General features: G+C 42.6%; 1 protein-coding gene across 8 annotated transcripts in view; it reads left to right on the forward strand.

Annotated features, from left to right (window-relative positions):
* Positions 1 to 26,060, forward strand: part of Itpr2 (inositol 1,4,5-trisphosphate receptor type 2) — an 842,075-nt gene that overhangs the window by 796,451 nt on the left and 19,564 nt on the right. For all 8 annotated transcript variants that reach the window (XM_074075818.1, XM_074075817.1, XM_074075816.1 and 5 more), the window contains one exon: positions 656 to 816. In XM_074075818.1, coding sequence (XP_073931919.1) covers positions 656 to 816 — 161 coding nt within the window. The remainder of the gene's footprint in view (positions 1 to 655; positions 817 to 26,060) is intronic.

Here is a 26,060-nt window from a genome sequence, read left to right on the forward strand (position 1 = left end):
ACTCTTCAGCTCTGAGAGAAAAGAATCTTCCCACCCAGATACTCAGTGTCCTTTTGCAGCTTGAAAATGTACCTGAAATTCAAAGGACCATCCCTCCCTAAATGCCCTGAGCACAGGAGTCTAGTGGACTGGCATAGCATGTGAGACCCTCCCTCAGAGCCTAGATAATGTCTCCATCTCTGTCCATGTGTCCTTAGCTGATTCCACTGGCTCTGAAGAGATGGCTTTCAGCTGCCTTCTATCTTTCAACCCAGGTCCTGGACAAAAATGAATTCTTTTGTCTGTCCTGATTAGCAAGTATTCCTTTTCTTGCACAGTCATTTTGTCTCTTTTTCTTAGTCTTGTGGTCCAATTTAATTTGATGGTTTTAATTTAGCTATATTTAAAATTACCTGTAAATTTTACATCCATAATAGGACTACACATTTCCAAGAATCCATGGGGGAAAAATAAATGTGAGTTGGAAAGGAATCTATAAACTATGGCCTTTTTATCTAGAGGTTGTGTGTGCCGTGTTGTTTTTAATCACAGCATTTTAAATTGGTACACTTTTACAGAAAGTGTCTTTCACAATGACAATTATGTTTTCTTATGCTGAGAAGTAAGTGCTGGTTAGATGACAAATTACAGATATTATGTTTCCTGTGTTTTGCAGGACTTGAGAGGGACAAGTTTGATAATAAAACGGTTTCCTTTGAGGAGCATATAAAATCAGAACACAATATGTGGCATTATCTATACTTCATTGTCCTTGTGAAAGTTAAAGACCCGACAGAATACACCGGACCTGAGAGTTACGTGGCTCAAATGATGGTGGTGAGTGATGAGAGGGTTTTAATTTGTGACCGTATGCATTTGTGTTCTCTTCTCTTCCCTGTACTTCTCCCAGGTTATAAAAGGTTCTAGCAGTGGTTTTCTGTTAACTTTGAAATAGGCCTACCAGTCATTGAAGAGCCTCTAATATTGCTAAATCACTGGTTGCCACAGATTTCTTGATTATTCAACCAACTCTAAGCCTCAAGTGCACAGATAATCTACTGAGGGACTCTGTGCAATGAATAGCCCCTTTGTGGTGTCTGTCAGCTGTGACCCCAGACCTCCAATCATTGCAAACCTCCCAGTTCCCAAAATCTGGAACTTTCCCATTATCAAATATAAACAGAACATTCACAGTCAAATTCCTTGAATTTCAAAAAGCAGGAGCTGAAGACATTAAATTATGTGTGGGAAGAGTGTGGCATTCGGCCCTAATGAGAGAGCCCTGGTGATAGAGTTGCACAGATCCTGCCACACTGAGGTACAATTAGCTCCTCACTAAGATAAGCATGGAGGACACCATTGTCCATGACTGAGGGTTTCCCCTGTCCCATGGAAAATCAAAACCGTGACTAGTGTATACAGATTCACATTTCATAAGTAGAACCACATCTGTATCACTTCTTACATTCTTATAAACAGGGCTACATATTGGGTTTTTTCCCTAAAAAATCATCTAACAAAACTGTTCATCTTAAGGTCCGCCTTACTGCTTGGTCCTCAGGTTAAGCATTTATTCAACACCACTGTCAAGGCGAGAGGAGAACAACTTGCTGGCAGTGGTTCTAGGTCTTTCCTTGTGGGAGCTCGTCATCTACTTAAGAAAACACAGACCCAATATTGGGAGCAACCAAGGAATACTTTGGGGTGGTAACATATTAGTGAGTGCAGTTAATACAGTTATACTTCACTTCCCGGCACTGTTGATACGTCACGAGGTATACGTGTGAATGGAATTTTTACAGTTCATCATTTTTTGTGCTTTTTTGATTATTTACTTTCATCTGTCTATAAGTGATTTCGCTGTATTCTTCATTTGAATATCACTTCTCTTTTTCCACTTTCTTCCCCATCTACATCAGGAAGAAGGTAATCACTCAGGGATGTGTGTTTGTGGTCATCATTTGCTCATTCCTGATCTCATTTGAGAGAATCATACCATGTTTACTCCCTGCGGTTAAAAGCATGTAAAGGTTACATTAAGTGTGACCTCATATAACTATTTCATCAACGTTTGAGTAAGTTTAATCAACACATATTTATTGAGCATCTGTTATGTCTTTTAGAGTAAAAGATCTCAGGGAGTACAGTTCAGTCTGATATACTCACCCTCTGCCAGGAACTTTGTGAGAGGGAAGGGGGAATAAAAACTAAAAGTAGAACATACCAAGTCTCTAGGAGTCATTCAAATGAAAACCTGTGAAGGCTTAAAGATGTAGAGCGACATCCAGCTTGGAGAAGGTGAAAAGGAGTTGAGAGAGAGAGAGAGAGAGAGAGAGAGAGAGAGAGAGAGAGAGAGAGAGAGTGTGTGTGTGTGTGTGTGTGTGTGTGTGTGTTGTACAGCAATACCTACCAGACAGTAGGACTTGTGTGGATGGTGTTTGTCTGCTAGATAAGCATGAATTCCTGTAAAAAGAAGCAATCTGAACAGAGGCATAGAAGTGGGACACTGAGGCACTCAGGTATATCTACTAGCTTTCATTGACACTGTGACAAAATACCTGATAAAACAACTTAAAGGAGGAAAGATTTATTTTGCTCATGGTTTCAGAGGAGTCAGTTCATGGTCAGTTGGCTCCATGCTTCTGGTCCTGTGTCAAGACAGAACATCATTGCTGCAGGAGCATCTGGAGGAGGAAGTTACTCACCTCTTGGTGGACAGGAAGCAGAGGACAACAGTTCACATCATGGCCAACAGGAAGCAGAAAGAGAGCAATAACAGGAAGGGGCCAGGGCAAGATATAGCCCTCAGGAACATGTCCCCAGTGACTACTTCCTCCATCCAGGCACTGTCTTCCACAGCTCTACCACTTCTAAATAGTCTCTTCAAATGTTGAATCCATCAATGAATTAATCCTTTCATTTGGGCAGAGCTTTCATGATCTAATTGTCACTGGAAATACTCTCACAAACATACCCTGAGGTATGCTTTACTAATTTCCTAGGTGTTTCTCAATCCAATCAAGTTGACAGTCATAATTACCCATCCCACTCAGGGGGAATCATGAATTGCCCAATTTCACTGGCACATAGTCCATTCATAAAGTTCTGAGAGAGATGGCAAGAAAACTAGATTGGACCTCAAAGTGAAAAATACAGGCATCTGGACACTTTCATCAGCAATGGATAGCCACTGAAGATTACTACTAAAAGCATATGTAACCTAGGACAACAGTCAGGTGGTAGTGTGCAAGCTGCTTTGGAAAGGAAAAGCTGTCCTCAGAGATGATGTTTAGCAATGGGTGAGATTGGGGTGGAGGTATAGCAGGAACAGGTGGTGGGAGAGAGCAAGATGAGCCAAAGGTGCCTCGCACCATGAGCGTGGCCATTGGGGTAACGGTGGTGTGTCCGTGTCAGGTCTCTGTTAAGAGGAGAAACTGGTTGGTGACGAAGGCTTGTTCATTTTGCTATGAGACCTGGAATCCTGGGTTTAAGGGAACAGGGAAGTGGTAACAACATGAATTACAGAGCCAGAAGGACCAAACCCGGGCTCCATCACTTATAGGCGGATGGCCTTGCTTACCATAGATGTGTCTTGGAGCCTGCTTGAGCCTCTGTGCTATCTGACATGGAAAAGTTGCTACATCTTCCACAGGAAGGAGTGTGTGAGCTCAGCAGCCCAGATTAACACTGCCTGGTACAATAGAGGGACTTTACGTTATTTGCTGTTCATCTTTGGTTTGTTTTTCATTTTCTTTTCTCTGTTTTGGTTTGGGATTTTTTGGAAGACAAGGTCTCGTTATGTAGCCCAGGCTGGCCTAGAATTCACAATACTCCCGCCTCCACCTCCCAGGGCTGCGTTGCTGGGACCACCACACCCAGTGAGGGTAGGGACTTAAATGGCAGTTGTCACTGTGACTGTCTGCATAGGACAAGCATTGAAGCCATCAGATTGGAACAGTGGGAGGAAGGAGACAAAAGAGAGATAAGAAAGCCCAAGACAGAATCAGGATTCTCCCACTTAGGAATCTGAAGAATGCAGATGAAATGAGTAGACAAGAAGACAGGAAAGAAGGCAGAGGAGAACCAGGAAGGAGAGCTGTCCAAAGCCAAGGGTGAGTGTTTCGGTGTCAGAGTTCAATAGTATCCGTTGCTGCAAGAAGCCATAAAGAAGAGACAGGTCAAAGCCTTTGGGTTTTGTAACACAGAAATCACCCCATGACTTTTTCCCATAAAAGAAGACTTCTGAAAAGGTTGGCCTGCCTTCAGCCTTGACATTAAAAGCAACATTTACCGAGCTCTTGTGCTTGAATTGCTAACTATCCGAGTACTTCTCCCTGTTTCTACCCTTCCCCTCAGCATCAGAGTGCTTTCCAGAACAGGCTCCATCCCTGAATTTTAATGGCCAGAGAAGGGAGAGGGACATTGTCTGATATAACAAAAAGAGGTTCACATGGAAGGTTATTCATTTTCTGAAATAGCCTTTTTGGAAAGCTTCTAAAAACCTGTACCTGGTAAACCCAATTCAGAAAATCTGTTACTGCAAGCTCTGTGGAGACATGGCCCTCCTAGAGGGGGAAGATTTTAGAGCTCCTGGAAAACATTGTTTGCACTGTAATTCAGGACTGTGTTATTGGATACACAGTTACTCCACAGGTAAATGCTCTTAACAGTTTGGTGGGAGCCCTTCCAGACATTTTCCTGACACTTATTTTTGCTCCTTAAAAAGTTTCACTCATCGAATTAATTCGGGAGCTTGTTTATAAGTAGTGCTTTGGAAGATGTTCAGAATTCTTTGCAGTTATATCTTTTACCTGCACGGATTTATGCAAAGGAGATTACTCTAGAGACAGATGTAGGAGGATAATAGTTTGAGGAACAAAAATGAAATCCCAGCTACTCAGGAGGCAGAGGTTAGAGGATTGCAGTTCTGAAGTCAACCCTTGGTAAAAGCACAAGATCCTATCTAAAAAACAGTCCAAGGCAAAAAGAACTGGGGCATGGCTCAAGTGGTAGAGCACCTGCCTAGCAAGAGTGAGGCCCTGAGTTCAAACCCCAGTACCACCACAAAAGAGAGAGAGAATATTAATCTGAATTCTGCTACACTGTTTAAATAAATAAGAAAATGTCTTAGAACTGATGAAATGGGAAAAACAGGAATATATCAAGTTTGGAGATACTTTTCTTTATATATGTTTTTACTCCCAGTGTTTCAAGCTTATACTTTATTACCATGTCAGAAAGGAATATTTGTACCAGTTCCCATTAAATTATACATTATAGATAAAGTAACACATTGATTCTAGTGTTTGAATCTTAGGAAATGTGTCCATGCCCCTGTACCCATCCAGTGATGGAATCAAGAGTCTGAAATTTTAATCAGAATTTAAAACTGCCTTACCCTGTCCTTCATACTCTGAACCAGGCTGTTTAATAGCCTGTGTTTGAATATTTGAGTTATCACAATGTAGACCCTTCTGCAATGTTGTCAGGAAAGCTGAGAGGACCAGTATTACAGATGTATATTTTGTTCTGGCAAATATGAGGATTGATATTTAAGTTGGTATTTATTGGTAACAGAAAGTAAGAAGAAAAACAGAGGGAGTGTACAGACAATGAGGGGATGAGAGGCAGTGCTGTAGAGTGGAGGAGCCCACACACCCCTCATGAAGACCCTGAGCAGTCTAAGCTGTTTGCTTCCTGTTACTCACAGGATGATGACTGCTAGAGAATAAGCAAAATAGAGACCGATAGGAAAGATGCCTAAGGCGTTTAGCTATTTCACTAACGTTTGGGAGGCATTTTCAGATTTTCACTGTTCGCTTACTGACACACACAAGGGATCTTTTGGGATATTTTGTACTCAGTTTAACAAACAGCAAGGCCCAAACCAGACACTCTCCAGTGTCTGATGGCACTGGCCGGCCATCGAGACCTTGGCTGCCCACCCCATGACCATGGGTTTTGGGAACACTTCCTCCTGCTACTGTCACACTTCTTAAGCTCATCTATTGGACTCTCAATTAACAACTGTTTCCTGACATAGAGGCAATGTCAACTAAAGCAATTTAGTTTATATTTTTGTTAACACATTATCTTGTCTTAACATAAAAAATAATCCTAAAGCTACCAGGTGTAGAGTAGCTTTTTGTTCTGCATAACACCAGCAGAAGTAACATCTGTCACCTATTAAAATCAGTTAAATAAACATTGAGTGTCTCTCATTTAGCAGCAACTGTACTAAAAGTTTGATATACATAAGGATAAATAAGAAATCATCTGTCCTCCCAGGAAACTCGAAACATTTATTGAATGAATAAATAAAGTAACAAGTGAATTAATAAATAAATGGCTTCTTTTCAGCCCTCTGGTAGTTGAATATAATTTACAGAAGCTACACCGAAACAGCAGCAAGGGATTGCAATATGAGTTCCTCATTAGTCAAATGCTGTCCTTCCTTTCTTTAAAATCAGAAAATGAAGATGTGGGAAGAAGGGTTGTGTCACCTGAACCAAGTTTAGTGAAGGCACTGTTAAAAATCAGGAGGCTGATCTGAAAGGCTGGCACTTTCATCCCACAGTGGTCTCTTTCCTGGCACTTCTGCAACCCAGTGCCTTCCTCCCACACAAATCCTCACGAGTGTGTTGAGCCTCTCTCATAGCAGGGGCAGGGTGTTCAGGCATGTTCACCTATCAGAGGGGGCACTGTCTTGTAGTGATCTCAGAAAGACAAGAATCGGCTTTTTCATGAGATGAAAAACTAGCCACTCATCACTTTAGCCACATAAGGAAGGAAAAAGACAATTTTCCGTACGTCATTTCTGAGTCGAACTCAGCATCAGTTTTGTGTAATTAAGCCATATTTTTGAGCTGAAGCTACTGAGGAGCCAGGGGGAGATGTTTGGGCTCATGGAGATTTACACGCATCCCTCCTGCTCCAACACCATTTCCAACTTAATTTCTGAATTATTGTTATGTGTCATAATTATGAGATTATATGTTCTGATTCTGTTATTCCTGATTTACACTAATTGTGTAATTGGATCTAATGAAGCCAGTTATGCAATGGCTTAATTTTTAACCAAAACCTATTTTAAAGACTTCAATACTTAATAAGACACTTTTTTTAAACGTTTACATGTCAAGGGGCCCTCTGCAGCTCAGCATGCACAATGAGGAAGTCATTGTACAGGTTCAGGCCACTGCCACATTAGCTCCCCACACAGGACTCTAATTCAAGAGAGATCTGTTTCCATCTCCAATTCTGGACTTCTTTGTCCTTGTGGACATTGCCCTTGTTTTCTATTTAGTATTTATGACAGGATCCACAAATTGCCACCTTTAACACACACACATTCACATCTTCCTAGTCCTCCTTTGTGTGTATAGGACAGATAGTGTGACTGCACGTGGAGCCTCCATCTTGAAGGTGGAGCTCCATGCTCAGGTCGTTAGGGTTGGTGCTAGACTGCGGGCAGAAGGGTTTGGGCTGATGGTGCTGAGATGACACTTAGGCATGGAAGTGGGAGAATAAGGTGAGGGCAGGCAGGTGAGGCTAGGCTCAGAGACTCCATAGAGTTTGAGAAGCCAAGAGTGGCTTTTGTTAATTGTTAATGAAGCTCGGTGTAAAGGATTAAACTGGGCATTACAATATGAAGTCTCATTTTTTACGATCTCCATTGACAAGACTGATGATGTATCTCCTTAGCTCCTGGATCTACCCATTCACAAAATATTGACAGTGTGTTAGTCACAACAGAAGCCAGGTGAACCGAGGTAGGTCCCTGCGTAATTTGACAACAGGAAGTTCTGCCATATTTTAGCCATTAGTATAACCATGTGTGCTCATCAGCTAAATCTTGGTCCTGAAGGAGTTGCTATGGGGAGTCAGTAAATTCATGCATGCCAACAGCAGTCTACTAACGTAACTAACCTTGGATGAGTGCTGACTAAGTGCCAGGTGCTGAGCTAAGTTCTCAATACCTGTGATCTCTTTGAAAGCCTCATAAGAGCCCTAGAAGACAGACCCTGATACTATTATTTTCCCGATTCCTCACTTGGGGGAATCAGGGCTTAAAGATGATGGGAATGATGGGTAACTTGCTCAGAGTGGCACAGCTAGCCCAAGGGATGCTATGTCTACAATGTGCCAGGCATGAAAGCAGTCGGTAGACGTCTACTAGTATTGGATCTTTTAGAACACTTGAAGCTGAAGTCCTGGTTCCTTTGAAAGCAGGCTGGCCAGCTGTCCCTAGCACACACAGTGCTTTACAGAAGAGGAATTATAAACATTCAGTAGACAGCACAGGGAATAGACCTGGCCAGGAGACAGGACGTCAGATGACAGCTCTACAGTGGCAGGAAGGCCTGTGCAGAATTCAGATGGGATGAAGCTGGCTGGTGACTGCAGGCTTCCTACCAGATTCCTAGCAGCACAATTGCAATTGCAATTGTGACAAGAGGAGGCTGGGGTGTTTCCATTTAGTTTGACAAGTGTTTCCTGGAGAGCACTAAGTACTAGGCCCTGATAAACAAGAGCAAAACCTCACGGCCTTCATAGAACCACAATTTAATGGGAAGGGCATATTCACCAGAACTCTGGTGAGTAGTAAGATAGATGTGCAACAGCCACCAGGGAGGTCTTAATAAAATTTCACCATTGCACCCCAGCAAAAGACCCTTCCAGGGTGCCTAGGATAAAACTCAAACCCTCACCAGCCCTTATACAGCCTAAACCTTGCCTTGGTGGCCAGCACCGCTGCACCCACTGCCTTAGCCAGCCACAGTTCAGCCACCTTGGGCTTTTTCCTCACATGTCATGCTTTTTCCTGGTTGGCACCTTTGCACAGGTGTGCCTTACATTTGCATCTATCCCCTTGTCTGTGTGTGCTGGTGCCTTCCTGACGCCTTGTTCCAGCTACTTCTTGTTCCCTCACTGGTCCCTCTAGCATTTATATGGCCCCTTCCCAGGGTTGCTGTGTGTGCTGACATCCCACTAGGGCATCTACACCATGTTCTTTGCCCTCTCCCAGCACCTAAATTCATACCCCGCATGTAGAAGGCACCCAGCACGGAATTATTGAACAGCCACAGAACACTGGGGTCAGGAGAGTGATTTCTGGCTGAGGTACAGGGACGGTTTCACAGAGATAGGAGAGTGGGTCTTAGAAATGAGGAGTTTGATAGGATGGAGGGGAGTGTTGTCCAGGCAGGATGTATGTTTCAAAGGGAAAGTATGAAAAAAACAAACCAATGAAGTGCCTGATAAGCCGGCAACTTTGCAAGTTATCTTACTTAATTACCCACTTTTTGTAAATGAAGGCTCTGTGAATAAGGTGTTGAGGCAGGGTCCAAATGCAGACCTCACTAGAGACAAAGTCATGATTTTACCTTTACCTGAGCCTTCTCCTAGTGAGGAACCAGGTCAAAGTTGACAAAGGTCAAATGTATGTAAGTCAATTATTGGAGAAAAAGTAGGGGAAAGTTCAAATCCTAGGGGAAGAGAGGAGGTCTTTCTGCTTCCCTAGCTTTTTTAGGACTAAAAATTCTTAGTATCTAAGCTGCAGAAGTCAAGTGTGATGAAAGATGCCTTGAAAATGCAGGTGGACAGTCATTTTCCTTTTTTTTTAAACCAAGGATTTATTTTAGTATGACAGGATAAAGTGGGGAATGGAAGAAACATTTCCTGTTCCCCACATCGGCAATGGGAGAAGAGATTCCTGTTTTCCATTTTAAAGATGTATTCATTCAACAAACACAAGTGCTTATTGCATTCCAGACACAGGAATAGGCCTAGAAATTCAGTACTTCCCTCGAAAAGCTTTGGTGAAATCAAGGAAAGAGATAAAGGAGGGGGCAGCCCAGGACGGCTGTGGGGTCAGCTGCAGCACAGAGGACCTGGAAGCCAGGCTGCCTGGAAGTCAGACCTGTGAGGTGAGGTAAACGGGGTCATTGAGTGAGAGCCAGTAGAGGGAGCAGACAGGTACATCTGGACAAAGAGTAAGGAAGATATGGAGCACAAAGATAAGGATATGGATACAGAGCATCCTGGAGCCAGGTATCCTGGAAGTTTTGCTTATCCTGCAGGGATAATGGGGAGCCCTTCAGTGATACTAAACCAGACAGGGTCAGATGCCCATTTTAGAAAGCATGTTTCCTGCAACATAAGTGATTTATCTTGGAGGAAAAAAAAGAATAGGTAGAAAGATTTCATTACTCAGCAACAAGAATGAGTGTCTACTGAGGAAATCCCATTGGAAAATGGGAAGAAGTACAGACATGAAAATTAAGGCAGAACATCAGTGAGGGTGGGGGAAGGTGTTTTCATTCCATGGCTTGGATGGTTGGGTGAGGATAAGAGTTGGCCAGGAGTGAGTTCAGGACAAGAGCATCTCAACTTGGCTCATAGTGTGCAAGTGCATAAGTCCCATGGGAAACTGGAGGCATGAGTCCAGAATTCAGGTGAGAAAGGGAAAGTGGACGATGCATTGAAGTTAAAGTAATACAAACATGAGGGTTTAGTCTCTTATTTACTCAGGGATCCAAGAAGCTTGGTATGTAATAGATACTCGGTGTCTATTATCATAGATTATACCTGAAAGTTGGAATCACAGTCGTGGATAAGGCTATCCAGGGTAGATGATGTAGGCTGAGTAAGTCAGAGGAAGCTGCTCGTACACTCAGCAGGGCACAGTAACGACTGTTACTTGATGATGATAATGTAATAACAGTGTCATGTCCACCACTCAGACTTTAGTCATCAAAAGTAGAGCCAGAGAAGAGAAATACAGTTTGTAGATCTCTTGTGACCCAATATTAGTTAATAAGTTTTTGTATGGGATTATGCTACAACCCCAAATGTTTAGAGTAAAATGACCTTCATTTGTTCAATACATAGAAGTCTTTTTAAATGGTGACCCATCCTAAGTCATTTATTTTAAACTTATGAAGAGGTATCCACATCTCTGATTCTCATAACCTTAATAAAAAGATTTTTTCCTGCTGTGCTGGGGAAAAATCTTGTTTCCCAGTTCTAGTCATTACTGTAAGATCTTGTTGAATTCTCAGTTGGCTTTCTGGAATAATAATGTCCACATTGTTAGGACTGATACATTTTACTCAGAAATTCTGGCTTTCTTCCAGAGAGTAACAGATGCCATCAAAACGTAACTTGTGGGAATAAGAGCTGCATACAGTAAAGCCCCGGACTCCTGTCTAAAGGCTTTCAGCAGACTGCATGGCCAGGCCACATTACAAGTAACTAGTTAATGTGGTAATTATGCTAAAATACTATGTTGTATTAGACAAGGTTAGTGGGAAGGCCAATTTCCATAGGATTTGGACTGGTTTTATATAAGAAAATTCCTGAAAAATAATTGCTGAATTTTACTAAAATGATTCAGCATTTGTTTCAGAGATGGTGTCTGCTGCTTTCATGGGATTTGTGGATCAAGGTGTCTTAAAACAGTAGCACCTGAGGTAAGTTGCCTTGGGTCTCTGAGTCTCTTTCCTCATCTCTAATGGGGATGAGGAAATCCCCTCTTCACTAGGATTCCTGTGTGGATCAGATAAAATCACACATCTCTAAGTTCCTACCAAGATGTCTAGCTGGCACTTACTGCTCAGCAAATGCCTGATTGTTTCCCGTCTACTGAAAACACCTGGCTAATTAAAGCAACATGGCTAAGTTCAAGTACTGCTTTGCAGGCAGAGTGTTCTTATATCATGTAGCATTAAGCACTCTACTGAGTGTGCAGTGCCTTTTACAGGTGGGGCAGTGGTCAGCGCTCACCCTCTCCTGGGCCTGGACAGCAGGCAGAGGAGATGGGACAGTAGGGCCTGTATGGAATTTCCTGTTTAGAGAGGAAGGCAGATTCTAAACAAGTCACCATGGCTTTACATTGCTAAATGGTAAGCAGGACATTGAGTTGGGCAGAGGGGCCTTCTCATACTGTCTGAAAAAAACTCAAATTCATCTAGCATGTGTTCCTTTGTTAAACCAAAAGTTGGGAACTCACTTAACTATTAAAATTGCTAAGACTGAGTTTTACAAGTGATTTTAGGATAGACCTTATCACAGAGAGGTGTAGTGTGATACCATCTGGAGGCTCCCACAGTGGATGCACCATGAACCAGAGTGTTAATGCAGAGCAAACGCTGTCTGACTGACCCTTCCCCATGGGGCAAGGGAGCAAGCTTTGTCTTCTAGGCTGTGTAATGGGATCAGCAAGGGATTTTTAGTTCATTTTCCAAAGAAGAAGTCTTCTTCTGCTGAGGAACTTGCAGCAGTTTTCCATCATGCAATCACCTTTTTCATTTTTTTCCAACACTTGAAAGGTTCCAATATAAAGAGCACACTTATGCTGTAGAAATCCTGTGGGTCTCTGGCTTCCTCCTGCTCTGGGGTTCTGATGTAAGTATTAACTCTTAAGCAAGGCTGCAAGATGTGTGTTGTTCTGTAAATTACTCATGAATATTTCAAACACACCTGACATAAAGACTTTAGTTCACCAGAATCTGAAATTTAGAAATAGCTAAATTCAGAGGTAATTGAATTGGAAAATAACTGATACTTTTCAAAAAGATGGTCACCCATGGTTTTCTTTCAGCTATCTTAGATGTGCCAAGTGATGCTGTAGGAGTCTTCGGTCCTGCTTTTGCTCAGTAGGCCTGAGACTGAGAATAGACAAATCCTAGAACCTGGGTTGCTCATTCATAATGAAAATCTAGGTGATTCCCAGAGTCTCTCTTGCTTTACTTCTAAAATTCTGATAACTCTAATATTTGAAGTATTTCATTACATCTAATTTTGGTCTGTTTTACTTGGCAAATCAGAGCAATTGTGGAAGAGATTTGGAGTGGTCAGAGTGTGACCATTTCTGTTTTAGTGCCCAAGAGGTTCCATGTGCATGGGTGCTGGAGTCTGGCTGTGGAATTCTTCTGGTGTACAGTCACTAGTCACAGAATTGCATTTCTGTCCTGTGACCTTCTCAGTAGTACAGCACTGTTGGGGACAAACCGTTTGAGGGAAGATTCTATTTTGATGCTAGGAGGGGTGGGGAATCTCACCTGTCACTGTGCTGCAGGGTCTGATTCCATTTGGAAGCACTAAGTCTAATGTCACTTTACAAGATAAAACATAGTGCCAACAGATAGATAATAACTCATTTTACTCAGTGCTAAAATGTGTTCTTACTTGTGAGTACCATGATTGCCTCTTGTTCTTGTGCCCAAGAACCAGGAATGAAATAAGAATCTAGACTGAGGGAAGGCAAGAAGTAACATGGTGTATGTGAGACAGACGAGGGACTTGGGGAGCCTTGGGTAGGTTATCTAGCCTCCCTGTGTCTCAGATCCTTCATCTATCAAATGAGTAAACATAGATTTCAATGAGGATTAACAAGTTACTGGTTTTGTATTATCTAATATATAATAAATACGACATTAAATTTTAAGAGTGAGGATCAGGATAGCATTTCTGAAACTCAAGATCTGAGAAAAACAACTCATAGAAGGATAGATGTATTGTGGCTCAGGCTTTCAGAAGCTTCAGTGCATGGTCAGCTGGCTCTATTACTTTTAGACCTGTGTTGAGGGAGAACATCATGGCAGGGGCAGTTGGTGGAACAAAGCTGTTCACCTCACAGTGGCCAGGATGCAAAGAAGAGAAATGGATGGGAGTCCCAATAACCCCCTCAAGGGCATGCCCCCCAGGAGCCTTCCGTGAGGCTCTGCCTCCTAAAAACACCACCTCCTAATAGTGCCACAGCTGACCAAGCCATCAACATACGGGATGTTGGGAGACACTCCAGAGCCAGGAACAACCTAGAATGCATATCTTCAGAAATGAAAATCCTCCTTCCTGGCCAAGCCAGCTAAGGAAGGCCCCTCTGTAGGAGCACATTGTCATATTTTATCAGAGTACATACCTCTGCCTGAAATGACTTACCTTGGAATTATTCACTGTTTTCCTGGGCTCTGAACCCTTCATCATCCCCCCAGTACCAAGGACATTTCTAGGGGGAAATAACTATTGAATAAAGAATGAAATAATTGATCCTGAGGTCCTTTTAGTAATAGTTTTCTGAGTCCCGAATTCTAGGGTAAAATTAAAACTTTTGAGGGACAGTGGATTTACAAGAAAGGAAAAGAAGTTTTGAGTTTGGGTGACTTAGTGACTGAAATATCAAGAGTTGTCCCAAACATTTGGGGAAGCAGTGATTTTTGGTTGTCCAGTTGCCAGCTCATTCCACATAAGGTGACCATGGACCACCCAGAGGGCAATGGCTCCCTGGCCCTGAAGGTAACAAAGCCAGCAATGATCAGGAGAGAAGAGCAAAGAAAACTGTAGATGGCGTGTTAAAAACATTCATCAGACCCATGTTTGCCATGGGAATAATAATGATAACTTACTTAAAGCTAGTAGTGCTGCCACTTATATTTGCATGGGAATTCCACATGGTAGAATTAACCCTTTAGCAAGGTAAATCAATCTTGACAAGGCCTTTGCTTGCTGTGTAGGTCAGATTGGTCACGGACTAAAACATTTCTCTCCTATTGGGATCTGGCTGTGGGTGAGAATTCCTCCCAGATCCATTATGTCTGTACTAGCACCAGCTGGTGTACTACCATATAATACTGATGCTCACTACCCAGCGTGAGCACAGACCCCACAAGTCAGAGGGCATGGTCCCCAACAAGAGGCCCTTCCTATGCCAAGTGCACTTCAGGTGTCCTCAAGTTACTCTCGCTTTTGACCAACTCACTATAAATTCAGGGATTCTCATGACCCCTTCAGGTTTGGTAATTCCCTAGAATGATAAAACTCAGACAAGCACTATGCCCACAGTTACAGGTCAATTGCAGATAAGCAACAGCCAGATGAAGAAGATGCATGGGGCAAGGCCTGGGTAGGTTTAAACAGGGCGTCTGTGCCCTCTCCCTGTGGAATGGGAACACCCGTCTCCTGGCATAGCAATGTGTTCACCAACCAGGAAGCTCTGACAATCTTGATGCCCAAAGCTTTTATTGGGGCTTCATTACAAAGGCATGATTGACCTAATCACTTGCCATATAATTGAACTAAATCTCCAACCCCATTGCCCTCCACAGAGCTTGGCTGACTTGAAACCCAAATCCTCTAATCATATAGTTGGTCTTTCTGGTGACCGACCCCGTCCTGAGTCACCTTGCCTCTTAGCCAAAACTCACGTGTGAGACACTGAGCTTGTAAACAACAAAAACATTCCTATCGTTCAGGAAATTCCAGGGGTTTTAAAACCCTCCCCCCAAGAATCAGGGACAAACACCAAATTCTTTACTATACATAAGATATAGTCCCTTTTTTCTGCACATGAATTTGTTGTTTTTTTAAGACTCAATTGGAAAGATGTTTTACACCTTAAGTGGAAATTAGCACTTCTCATTCCTCTGTCTCTCTAATACACAGCATACAGTCCATCAAAACATCTCATCTATCAGACCTGCAGGACCTGCCACCTGCTGTCTTCTGCCTTCCCCATGTAGAGGCACTGGTCACCTTGCTGCTCCCATGCTGGGCCAAACTTGCTTCCACTGGAGGCCTTTGCATCTGTTCCTCTCACAGCCCACACCATCCATATTGTCCTCTGATTCCTGCACATCTCCACTTAAATGTCACCAGATCAGACAGGCTTCCCTCCTCCCCACTATATGATACTTTTTTCTTGCCCTGCTTTCTCATTTCCCCCAAACACTTACCACAGTCTGACATTATATTGTCTATTTTTTTTATTATATGTGCCCCACATATAATAAAATGAATTAGGGCAACAACTTGTTTTGCTCATTATTACATCATCAGAACTTTGAGCAATGGCTGGCAAATAGTAGGTACTTAGTAAATACTTGCTGAATGAGAGTGAATGAATAAATGAACAAGCAAGAAATAAATAATGAAATATCATTAGTGAATTATCATCCCTTCCTAATCATACAGGTGATAGTTAGAGCAAAGCTGTTCAGTAATGAAAAGCTTGGGTATTGAACAGTATGAATTCTATCCCAGCTTCACTGTGTGGTCTTAGGAAATTTGCTTTTCCTCTGCATGTTTCCTTGTTCTTGTTATTTAAAAAAGAATAGAAAATATACATTATCTATATTAACATTTAAAACTGTTCAAGGACCTCCAATAATGAGGAACTTACCCTCTCCCAATACCCAAAACTCATCAGTCTACAAATACCCAAGTAGAACTTCTGAGAAGAGGATCCAGCAGATTCAGATTGACCTGAACATAGAAGACTGCATTGGGAATTGAGAGATGGGAGAGCTCGGCCAAGTCATTTAACCTCCTCTTGGTTCCTTCCATAAAAATCAGGGTGTTGCATCAAATCTATAAAGGCCTTTGAGCTCTGTGGTTTTGTAATTAAAATAACAAGTCTGGGCAGACTTGGAAACCAAAAGTTGGTAAGAGAATCACATAGTAACCTTGAAGGAGAGGAGTACGGCTTTCCTCCTTATTTGAAGGTCCTGCCCAGTCAAATGGTCACCAAGTAGCTCCACAATGCCAATGAAATTTGCTTTCCAGGTTATAATTGGATTGCCAACTGTGGTCTGCACAGGGATGGCAAGGGAAATGGAATAGAAGCTGGAGTCAGGTTATGTCACCAACCACATTAGCTACCTCTTCTCTCTGTTCCTTCCCTAATAAAACACTAGCTGAGAAGGAAGAGAAATCATCTGTACCATTAGTGTCTAAGGAGAACTAGACAGAACAGAAACACGGGCTAACATGAATATGCTTCCTTCATCTGGCAATCTGTTCAGATCATAGTTGTTTGTCAGCCGTAGGTCACTGTGATCAAAACACCTAAGATAAATCAACTCAGAAGAGACAGCCCTCATGGTTTCAGCCCTTGGTCACTTGCCTCTTGTTACTTTGAGCCTCATGGTGGGGAGCACGTGGCAGAGCAAACATATGACAGCCAGGAAGTGAAAAGAGAGGAAGGAGCTAGGGACCCAATGCCAGTCAAGGTCACGTCCCCTAGTGAAGTACTTCCTCCTACTAGGCCCTACTTCCTAAAGTTCCCACTCCCTCCTAATACTGCCACCTGCTGGGGACCAAGCTTTCAACACAGCTTTTGAGGGACACTCCAAGTGCAAACTGTAGCACACAGTACTGCAGTGAATCTTCCTAGAGTAAATAATTCATTTCTACTGCTTACTCTTACTTTTCCAAGGTTGAGTCTTGATTTGACTCTGTTGCCGTATTTGTTTCAAACAACTTCATTGTTCCATGTATTGTTCCCTATCTGTATTATGAGTCTTTGTCAGAATTTTGTATGACTGCAAACCTGGTTCATGAAATCTTATCCTTTTCTGTCCTCATCTGTTCTCAGTACTTTGGTGGGTGTGATGTGATAGAAGCTAAGATTGTATCATATTTAATAAAGGAGAAAAGACAAAGTTTGGAGAATTAACCTGAGCTATAAGAAAGAAATCTATCAGGTCAGCAAATGTCATCCAAGGACTGAAGTACAAAATTCTTGTTTCATGCAGTGTTTATTGAACAAGTTTGTTGAGATGATGGTTTAAGCATATATGGAAAAGTAAGGGAACATTTGTTCAATCTAAATGGCATCAATGCATTTTTTTTTTACATCACGAAATCTTGCAATATTTCCAACAGCAATCTCTGATACACAATTGCTTATGGTACATCTAAGGTTGTATTCACATCTCTACAGTAGAAGCACTAGAATCAGTAGATCAAGAGTAGCTTGAGAATTTGGGATGTGAGGTTTTGAACAATCCTCAAAGCCCACAGTTAACTGTCATTGTAACTAATCCCAGTTCAAATGATGTCTGGGTGATTTTCTGTAGGCCTAAGTAATCATCACGTGTGTTCTGTGCACTTCAGGAAAGAAGTCAGATTGCTGGCTTTATGGAACCAGAAAATTTGTTCTTCCAAATTAAACAGGAAGGGGAAAATGGTTATAGGAGCTGTTAATATAGGCATTCTTTCTTCAAGGGACCACACAACAGATTGTTTAGTGTTGTTTCTCAAAAAGGAACAACCCAGCAAGGTGCACCCTTCCAAGGTCACCCTTCCTCCTGTGATGGATAGACATAGGGCGGGGGGGGGAATATTCTCTTAAAAACTTGCATTATTTTTAGTCTTTTTAGTCTTCCTAGCCTAAAAGAAATCATAAAACAGCAGTAAGAGAACATGGTAGATTGTGTTCAAGCTATTCCAACAACGAGAAGAGAATATATTTTATTTTTAAAGATAGAGCAGAGATAGGACTTTACTTGGGTAATTCCTGATAAAGACACAACTGAACCCACTTTATGGAAAACCAGTAACTATAAGCATGAAAATATCAAACTAAAATCAGCAAAGGGAATCAGAGACAAAAGCTTTGTTGAAGAACCGTTACACACAGCGTGAAATTGTATTCATGAAGCCCTTCACTTATTACCAGTTTGGTTGGACTTTTTTCTCTCTCCCTTTTGCTGTAATGAGTCATTACTAGTAGAAACTAGATTTTCTAGATCACATGGGCCATGTGTCTTAAGTTTGCCAAGAGAACAAGGGGAACAGACTACAGACCAGCTGATGTAGAAAAATAAAAATATTTGTTACGCAATCACTGAAAACCTACCAGCAACCAGAAGTAAGTAATCACTTAGCTGGTGATTACTTTAATATAGATTTCTCTTGTAGCTTTTTCAAGAAATCCTATGTATTATTTTTATTTCCTAGTTTTAATGGTAAATTTGACAGTGTGTAAGAAATACTGTAATACTTTTTAAATGTTCACATCAGAAATGGCTTCAATGTAGGCACCAGCTATGGGGCCAGGGTTTATATCATTTTTCCCTGAGGTGCTCATGGGGCGTTTGTGCTCTGTGACCTGAGCTGCCCTCATCAGTGGACATCGTCTTAATCACATAGAACAGACATTATCAAGCGTTGTGTGAGAACTCTTTAAATATAGATTTACCTTTTAATTAAAACATTTTATTCCTTTAAATAGTATACAAATATAATCCACAATTTATTTTCATAGAAAATGTCTTTTTGCTTTTTCTTCTAGAATAAATGCACAGATAAGAAAATTTATATTAGGAAACAGAACTATAGACTCACATATATAATGGTAAAAGAAGCATGAACAATTTAATATTTCTAGATTGTCATGTGTACTTTATGAAAATTCTGAACTATTTCTAAGCTTCTGTGTCACAAGTCCAAGAATACAATATGCCAAGGAAAAAAATCATTGTTTCAGAAATAAGGTTCACATAATTAAAGTTGCAGGAGCCTTTTCTTGCATCCCTGGGGTGTATAAAATGCTCTCTTAAATAGTGCTCGGTACCTAGGCTTCAGAAATTACTAAGCTTCAAAGTAAATTTTCATTCTTTGAGTAGCAATGTTCATTTTCTCCTCCTCAAGCCCAAAGTGTTCGTGCATGAGAATGGCGTGACTCACTGTGAAAATCCAGTTCCACCTTGCTAGGGAACCCTGAAGAAAAGCTGTAGCTGGCTCTTCCACCCTCGCTAAATCAGGGGTGCCAACAAGCTTCGCTTCACAAGTTATGCTCATCCCTGTCATTCCCAAATGATGCCACATAACTGTAGTCAGAACACTGCCTTGCTATAAATAGCATGCATTGATACCAGGTTCCACCTGGGGAGGCTGACGGCAGATCACCAGATGGGCTCTGTGGAGCAGTGCCTCAGGGCAGGCTCTCTCAGGTGACACGGGTGCAGATCTAGTGGCAGCCTTTGCAGGCTCAGATCCTGGATGCATGAACTGGGATGCTGGAAGGCAGCACTGTAGATCTGCAGTGCATTGATTGCCTGTCTGTGGTTTAGCAAGATAAGTTATAATTTCCACGCGGAGCAGACAGGCATCATGGCCGGCCAGCCAGTCAGTGTATTTTTTCCCTAAGAAGCCAGATTAGAATCAGAAGGTTGCTTAATGAGCAGAGGCTGGGTGGGAGCAAAGGGAGTTGGCTGTGTGACTTGAATGGTGAGTCGACCCGACTGAGATAAGCTGCTGTGACCTCACACCACACACAGCTGCAGACCAGAGTTAGAGGACAGCTTGCATCTGGTGTGTGCATCCTGCTCATAAAGCTCTGATCTGGGAAACACTTCATAGCTCCTACCTTAGCAGTGTTGTGGGGTAAGGATGTGGCTCAGTGGTGTAGTGTTTGCCTAGCAAGCACAAGGCCCTGGGTTCAATTCCCAGTACCACAAAAAGAAGAAAAAGAAAGCTTAGGATTGTTGTGAAGGTTCACTCATCTTTTCATTTATTACCAACTACACATCTGACATTGGTTTATGCATCTCTCCCAAAATGATGGTAAACAAAACAGATAATAATCCGTTTCTTGGTGATGCTTGCTCTCTGATGTGCAGCAGTTGATAGAACTGATAATACAGAATGCCTGGTGTTGATGAGGGCTACAGAGAAAATAAAGCAGGGAAGGAAAATAACTGGGGTGATTGAGTCATTTTTGAATAAGATGAAATAATGAAGATGTAACAGGACCTCACCCATCGTGTTTTTCTCTAACATTTTTATTCCTGCTCTTATTTTGTATTCCATGAGACGTACAGAGCCTAACCAAATATCCTGGACAGGTGCAGGACACAAGCCAGTCCCACCTCTTCTGCCTCATGGGCCCAGGGTCACTGCCTTCCTCCCACTTGGGAGAGTTGCCTTTAAATGTGTGAACTCCATTAATTAACAGTTGGGTCTGTCTCTGCTCCGGAAGACATTTCATCATGAAGAGCCACTGCGCACCTTTCACTTCTTTTGCACGAGCTGAGTTTTTAAGTCTCATTTCAAGCATTTTGGAGGCATCTACATACTTAGGGCAATTTTCCTGGCTCCTTTCTGAATAAGGTCATGAAAAGATCGCTCATGCATTGGGACTTCCCGAGAAGGAGTCTTGGGGCTCCTGGTCAAGCACCAGTATTCCAGTAATGACTTCTTTATGATGGAGGTGACCCTAGCTTTGCGGGTTCAGCTGTGTGCCTTAGCTTTCGCTCCTGTGTCTTGGGGACAACTGGGGTGGACTTTAAGGTTTATGAGCAAATAATCTGAGATACTAAAAATGAAAGAGCAATTGAACTCTTAAAGTCTTGCATGAACAAAAAGGTACCAGTTTCAATAATATTATTTGCTATTTCTTCAGAAAGCCCAGTTTTCTTGCTTTGTATCTGCTGTGATCATCCATAAACCCGGGTACGAGGTGAGAATCTTAGGGATGCAAAGAGCTGGTCCAACTTCCCAGCCCACCTCAGGGGAGGGAAGGAAAACAAAGCGACTCCCCCAGGACTAACTGCCAGTAGGTTCCCTGTTTTTTTGTACTTCAGATAGGCTTTCTTTCTTCTTCTTCCTCCTCCTCCTCCTCCTCATTTTAAATTCTTTTTCTAGATTTTATTTTATCATTTTTACATTTACTTACATGTGTATACATTATTTGGGACACACACACAGACACACACACAAACACACACACACCGCTTCTGGGCTCTTTGTTTCTTTCTCTCTCTCCCCCTCTCTCTCCCTCTTTTTCTCCTCTTTATTTCTTTCTTTCTCTCTTTCCCTTTGTTTCTTTTCTTTGTGTGTTACTGGGGATTGAACTCAGGACTTCATGTCTACTTGAGCTACACTCCCAGCCCTTTTGTTCTTATTTTGTTTTGATACTACACTTGATCTTAGCCAAAAGGCCGAGAAACGATTCTTATTTTGTTTTGAGATAGGGTCTTGCTGACTTTTGCCAGTCTGGCATCCAACTTATGATCCTGTTACCTTCACCTCCCAAATAGCTGGGATTATAGGTATGAACCACCATGCCCAGCCAGTTAAACATTCTTTTAACTATACTGCAGAAAGATGCTGGGTGGAAATGAAGGTCTGACCAGGAAAGAGAGAAGATTGGAGCTAGGTGAAGGATTGGCTTAATGTCATCCCAAGAAGCCAAGAAGAGTTGAGAAATTAGAGAACATGCTGTTGGAATGGAAGAACAGGTGAGGGTGATGAAGGTTTGGGACTCCTGGCTGCCCTGTATTCAAGGAACAGGGTCTGACATGAGGACCATAGAATTATATGATTGTCAGTAATTGGTGTCTACTTGGACATAGGAAGTGGGGCACCTCTATTGATGCTCTTGCAAACACAGCTGCCTCTTGATGTTTGCATGCTTATACACTAGGCCTGGAGGAAAATCCGAGTGGTCTTTAGGTGCATGTGACATCAGGGAACATGGGAAGACGTTTCCTAAAATGTCCTGCAGGTGTTCAGGCTCCAGAAGAGCTATGAAGTAGTTTTACTTTTGATAAAGGCCATGTCTGTTTAAACTCTGAGTTGTTTTTTTTTTTTTTTTTTGGTGGTGCTGGGAGTTGAACTCAGGGCCCTGTGTGTGCCAGGCAAGTACTCTACCACTGAGCCATATCTCCAGCCCTTTAAACTCTGAGTTTGATCTTAGGCTCAGGCTGGGAATAAATTGCCAGTGCAGCTCTGAAGAGAACCTGTTCTTTGAGGTAAGAGAACAGGAGAAGGTGGCTTGCTGCTCTGTGGACCATCCAGGGGCCGAGACTGCATGTGGCTTCTTCCTGCTTAACAAGAGCCTTAGCACTTTGACCCCAGCCTGAAGCCTAGGAACACAGCTCCCTCCAGCCCTCAACCCCAAGTCATTGGGAAGCTGGGCAGCCATCATGACACAATAAGCTCCTGTTACCTGTGAGTCAAAGAGTAACAAGAGGTTTCTGTATTTAGAATAGGTCTTTGTGGACAGAAAATTTATGCTGTGCATTCTATCAGGTACTTTCTTCCTATAAAATCTGACTTTGCAATAAAATAGTAGTCCATATAAATAAGATTTTCCTAGATTTTCTGCTTAAGCTGACAGTACACATCAGAATAATTTCTGCTTCACTTCATATACGAGGCACGTTATTGAAATGCTGCATATGAATGTACTTTGTGTTGAAGAGTGAATTTTGCTCTCGGTGTGCCTAATGGAATTGTTACTTAAAGAGATGTGGCCTGGAGGGTGGGTCAGTGGCAGAGGGCTTGTCTAGCACGCGCGAGGCCCTAGATTTGATCCCCAGCAAAGGACGGGAGTGTCGAGCGGGAGAAAGGGAGGGGAGGGAGGGAGGGAGCAAGGAACGGAGGGAGGGAAAGAAGAAAAGAAAGGAAGCTTTCTTAACTAAATCATGACCAAATCCCGTAAATCGTGTTGTATTCCAACCCAACTTTCAGCATAATTAAAATTAGACTGTTGGTGACATTGCTTTAAATTCTAAATAAGTATTCAGATTGTAAAAGTTATTAAATTTTGGAGTGATAATTACAATGTCTTTTTAAAATCCTTGTAATGGTCACACAAAGATGTTGTCAAATTACATTAAAACCAAAGTAGCTAGTAAAATGAAAACAAAGGAGTATATTCCTCTCTGCCTGGGAAATTACAGGAAGTAAGAGAACAGCTCTTGAGGTGCTGAGGATACATTTGAACTCAACAGGACATTGGAAGTCTTGCTTCTCACACTGGTGAGACCATCCGTTTTCCATTGCTGATGATAAATTTTAAATCCAAATAAATCCTGTTTGTTAGGCCACTAAAAGGCCTTGTCAGCTCTGAAGCTAAGGAGGCTCTGATTTGCTGGCAGAATATTGAAGCCACAAATCAGGCCAGAGTACAGGCATCTGCTACAGCCTAATTCCTGAGCTCAAAGCCAAAACTGCATCTGAGGGCAAGGCTTCCTCAGCACAATTCATAGCATGGCCACGGGCCTCAGGACCACACAGACCTAAAGGTCATTGTCACTTCTCCCAGACTGCTAGCCTTGAGGAGAGACGGCAGCAAGGTCAGAGTGGGAGCGAGATCCGGTCAAGTTGATGTGCAGAAGTGGTTCTCTGAGCTTCTCAGGCACGTAAATAATGAAGGAAGGCGTGAAAGCGGCCTCATGGCATGTTTAGTAAAATGTGGGAAGGCCACAAATACCCTGAAACAAAGCCTCAGATCCTCCTTTCAAAGCAACAGTCTGAAGACACAAATGGGGCCACCTGACTGTGGGGGCACTGCCCTTAGGAAGCCCAACCCTCGCAAAGAAATGGAAACAAAAATAGAGTTTTCATGTTACAGTGGACTCCTCCTTCCATTTGTGTGTCAGTGGTGTTCAAACAGTAGATTTTGAAAGTGCAGCTTGAGGGATTTACATTTTTTAAAGTGGACATGTAGAGGCAAGAGTCATATTGGGCAAGTGGAAGAAAGGCACTGGCTCCTCTTTCTAGAGCTGGCAAGCAGGGGGGTGGGGCAGAGTGGATGGAAGTCCCTCTGAACTCCCAAATTGCAGCTGATGTGTTAAGTTCAGGAACAGATCCATCCTCCCACGCTCCTTGTGCTCAGCCCTGACCATATGTCCACACAGCACACCTACACTGCTGCCCCACCCCGCTCCTCCTCTTCTCCCACCAGAAGCATGCTGTGGATGTGAGCTTTCTTCCCCACGGGGAAATATTGTATTAGTTCCTCCACAGTGTCTCATGAAATCCGCACAGGAGCCCTAAAAGACAGGTGTTCTTACCCCCATTGTCAGAGGAAGAAGGTCTTCTCTGGTCATACCCTTAGTGAGAGGTGAGGCTGAAATTCCCAGAGATCGGGCTGTGTGTGAAACCCCTGCCTTTCCCCTCGCAGCCTGGTGTCTTTGTTCCACGCTTACCTGAGCGTCCTTGCCATGCACTGTCGAGGGTAGCTCTGCCTTGGCTAATTCTAATAGGGCACGTATGCTTTCCCAGATGGGGTAAGTCACTTCACCTTTACCTAAACATCCCTCAGCCTCAGAACCTCGGAAAAAATGAAATGGTCCTCACAGGCACTTTGCCATTTTGACCTCTGAATTTATTCAGCAAACATATCTTGAAAAAACCTACTATGTGCCAGACATTATTCTGGGCTCTAGGAGCAAATAAAACAATATCCTGCCCTCCTAGAATTTACACTTCCATTGAAAACAAATAACTGTATGCTGTAAGGGATGTCAAGTGATGGGGAGGAAAACAAAGCTACAGTAGCCCAGGACACCCTCTCTGTGGAGGTGGCATTTGAGTTGACGCCACGATGGAGTCACTGAGCAAGCCACAGAAAGACTGAGGGACAGACAGCAAGAGCTGAGCCCTGATGGGAAAGAGTTCAGCATTGGAGGCAGGAAGACTGTGTGGGGATAGGGGAGAGGAGACAGGGACTGGAACAGGCAAGGTGTCCTGGGCTAAGAAGGAAGTTTAGATTTTATGCTAGAAGTTTTACTATAGAAATATGTATCGGTGCTTTGCTTTTGTTTCTGGCAAGTGCCCAACATCAATTATTTGTAATACACAGAATTCAATCCTTGTAAGGAAATGGGTGGAGTGTATAAGATTAATCTCCAAGGCACTCATACACTTATGGATTTCAGATTGTCCCTAACTCCTCAGGCAGAATGGGTGACGGATGTAAGATCCAACAACATCCTTTTCCTGCTCAAAAAAAAAAAAAAAAAAAGAGTCACTTTATTCTTCAGCCGTGGACACAGCTGGACATATGTCTGCCTTGCGTGATCACATCCTAAATCTGCACATAGCTGCTGCTGGCTGGCTGTGTTCTACCTTCTGTGGCACACTGAGGTACTCCCATCAGGTGCTCAGTGCTTATAGCAAGTGAGCAGAAGCAACCGATGCTGTCTGTCCTCCAGAGTCTTCATTGTTTCTACCTTACCCACCTGCCCTTCTTGCCATCTGCAATGGCTATACATAGCAGGGAGCTGGACTGGGGTGGTGGCTCCTCAGATGCCCCAGCTTGGGGTACTGAGATTCACTTTTGGCACTTACCACCCATAGTTAGTGCAGACTATGGGTTAGAGGGGTGTGATAACCAACGAAACATCAGGCAGCAGCTAATTTGGGGAGATTCCTAGGCTACCTACGTTTCTGACATGCTGACTATAAATTTGTGGGTTTTCATAAACCTGTCAAATTTGAAAATTTGCTGTTAACTGCTCAAAGAACACCAAAAGCACTATACTTATTATTACCAAAAGAATACA

Source organism: Castor canadensis, chromosome 6 (genome assembly GCF_047511655.1).
Source record: "Castor canadensis chromosome 6, mCasCan1.hap1v2, whole genome shotgun sequence".
NCBI classification, from domain to species: domain Eukaryota; kingdom Metazoa; phylum Chordata; class Mammalia; order Rodentia; family Castoridae; genus Castor; species Castor canadensis.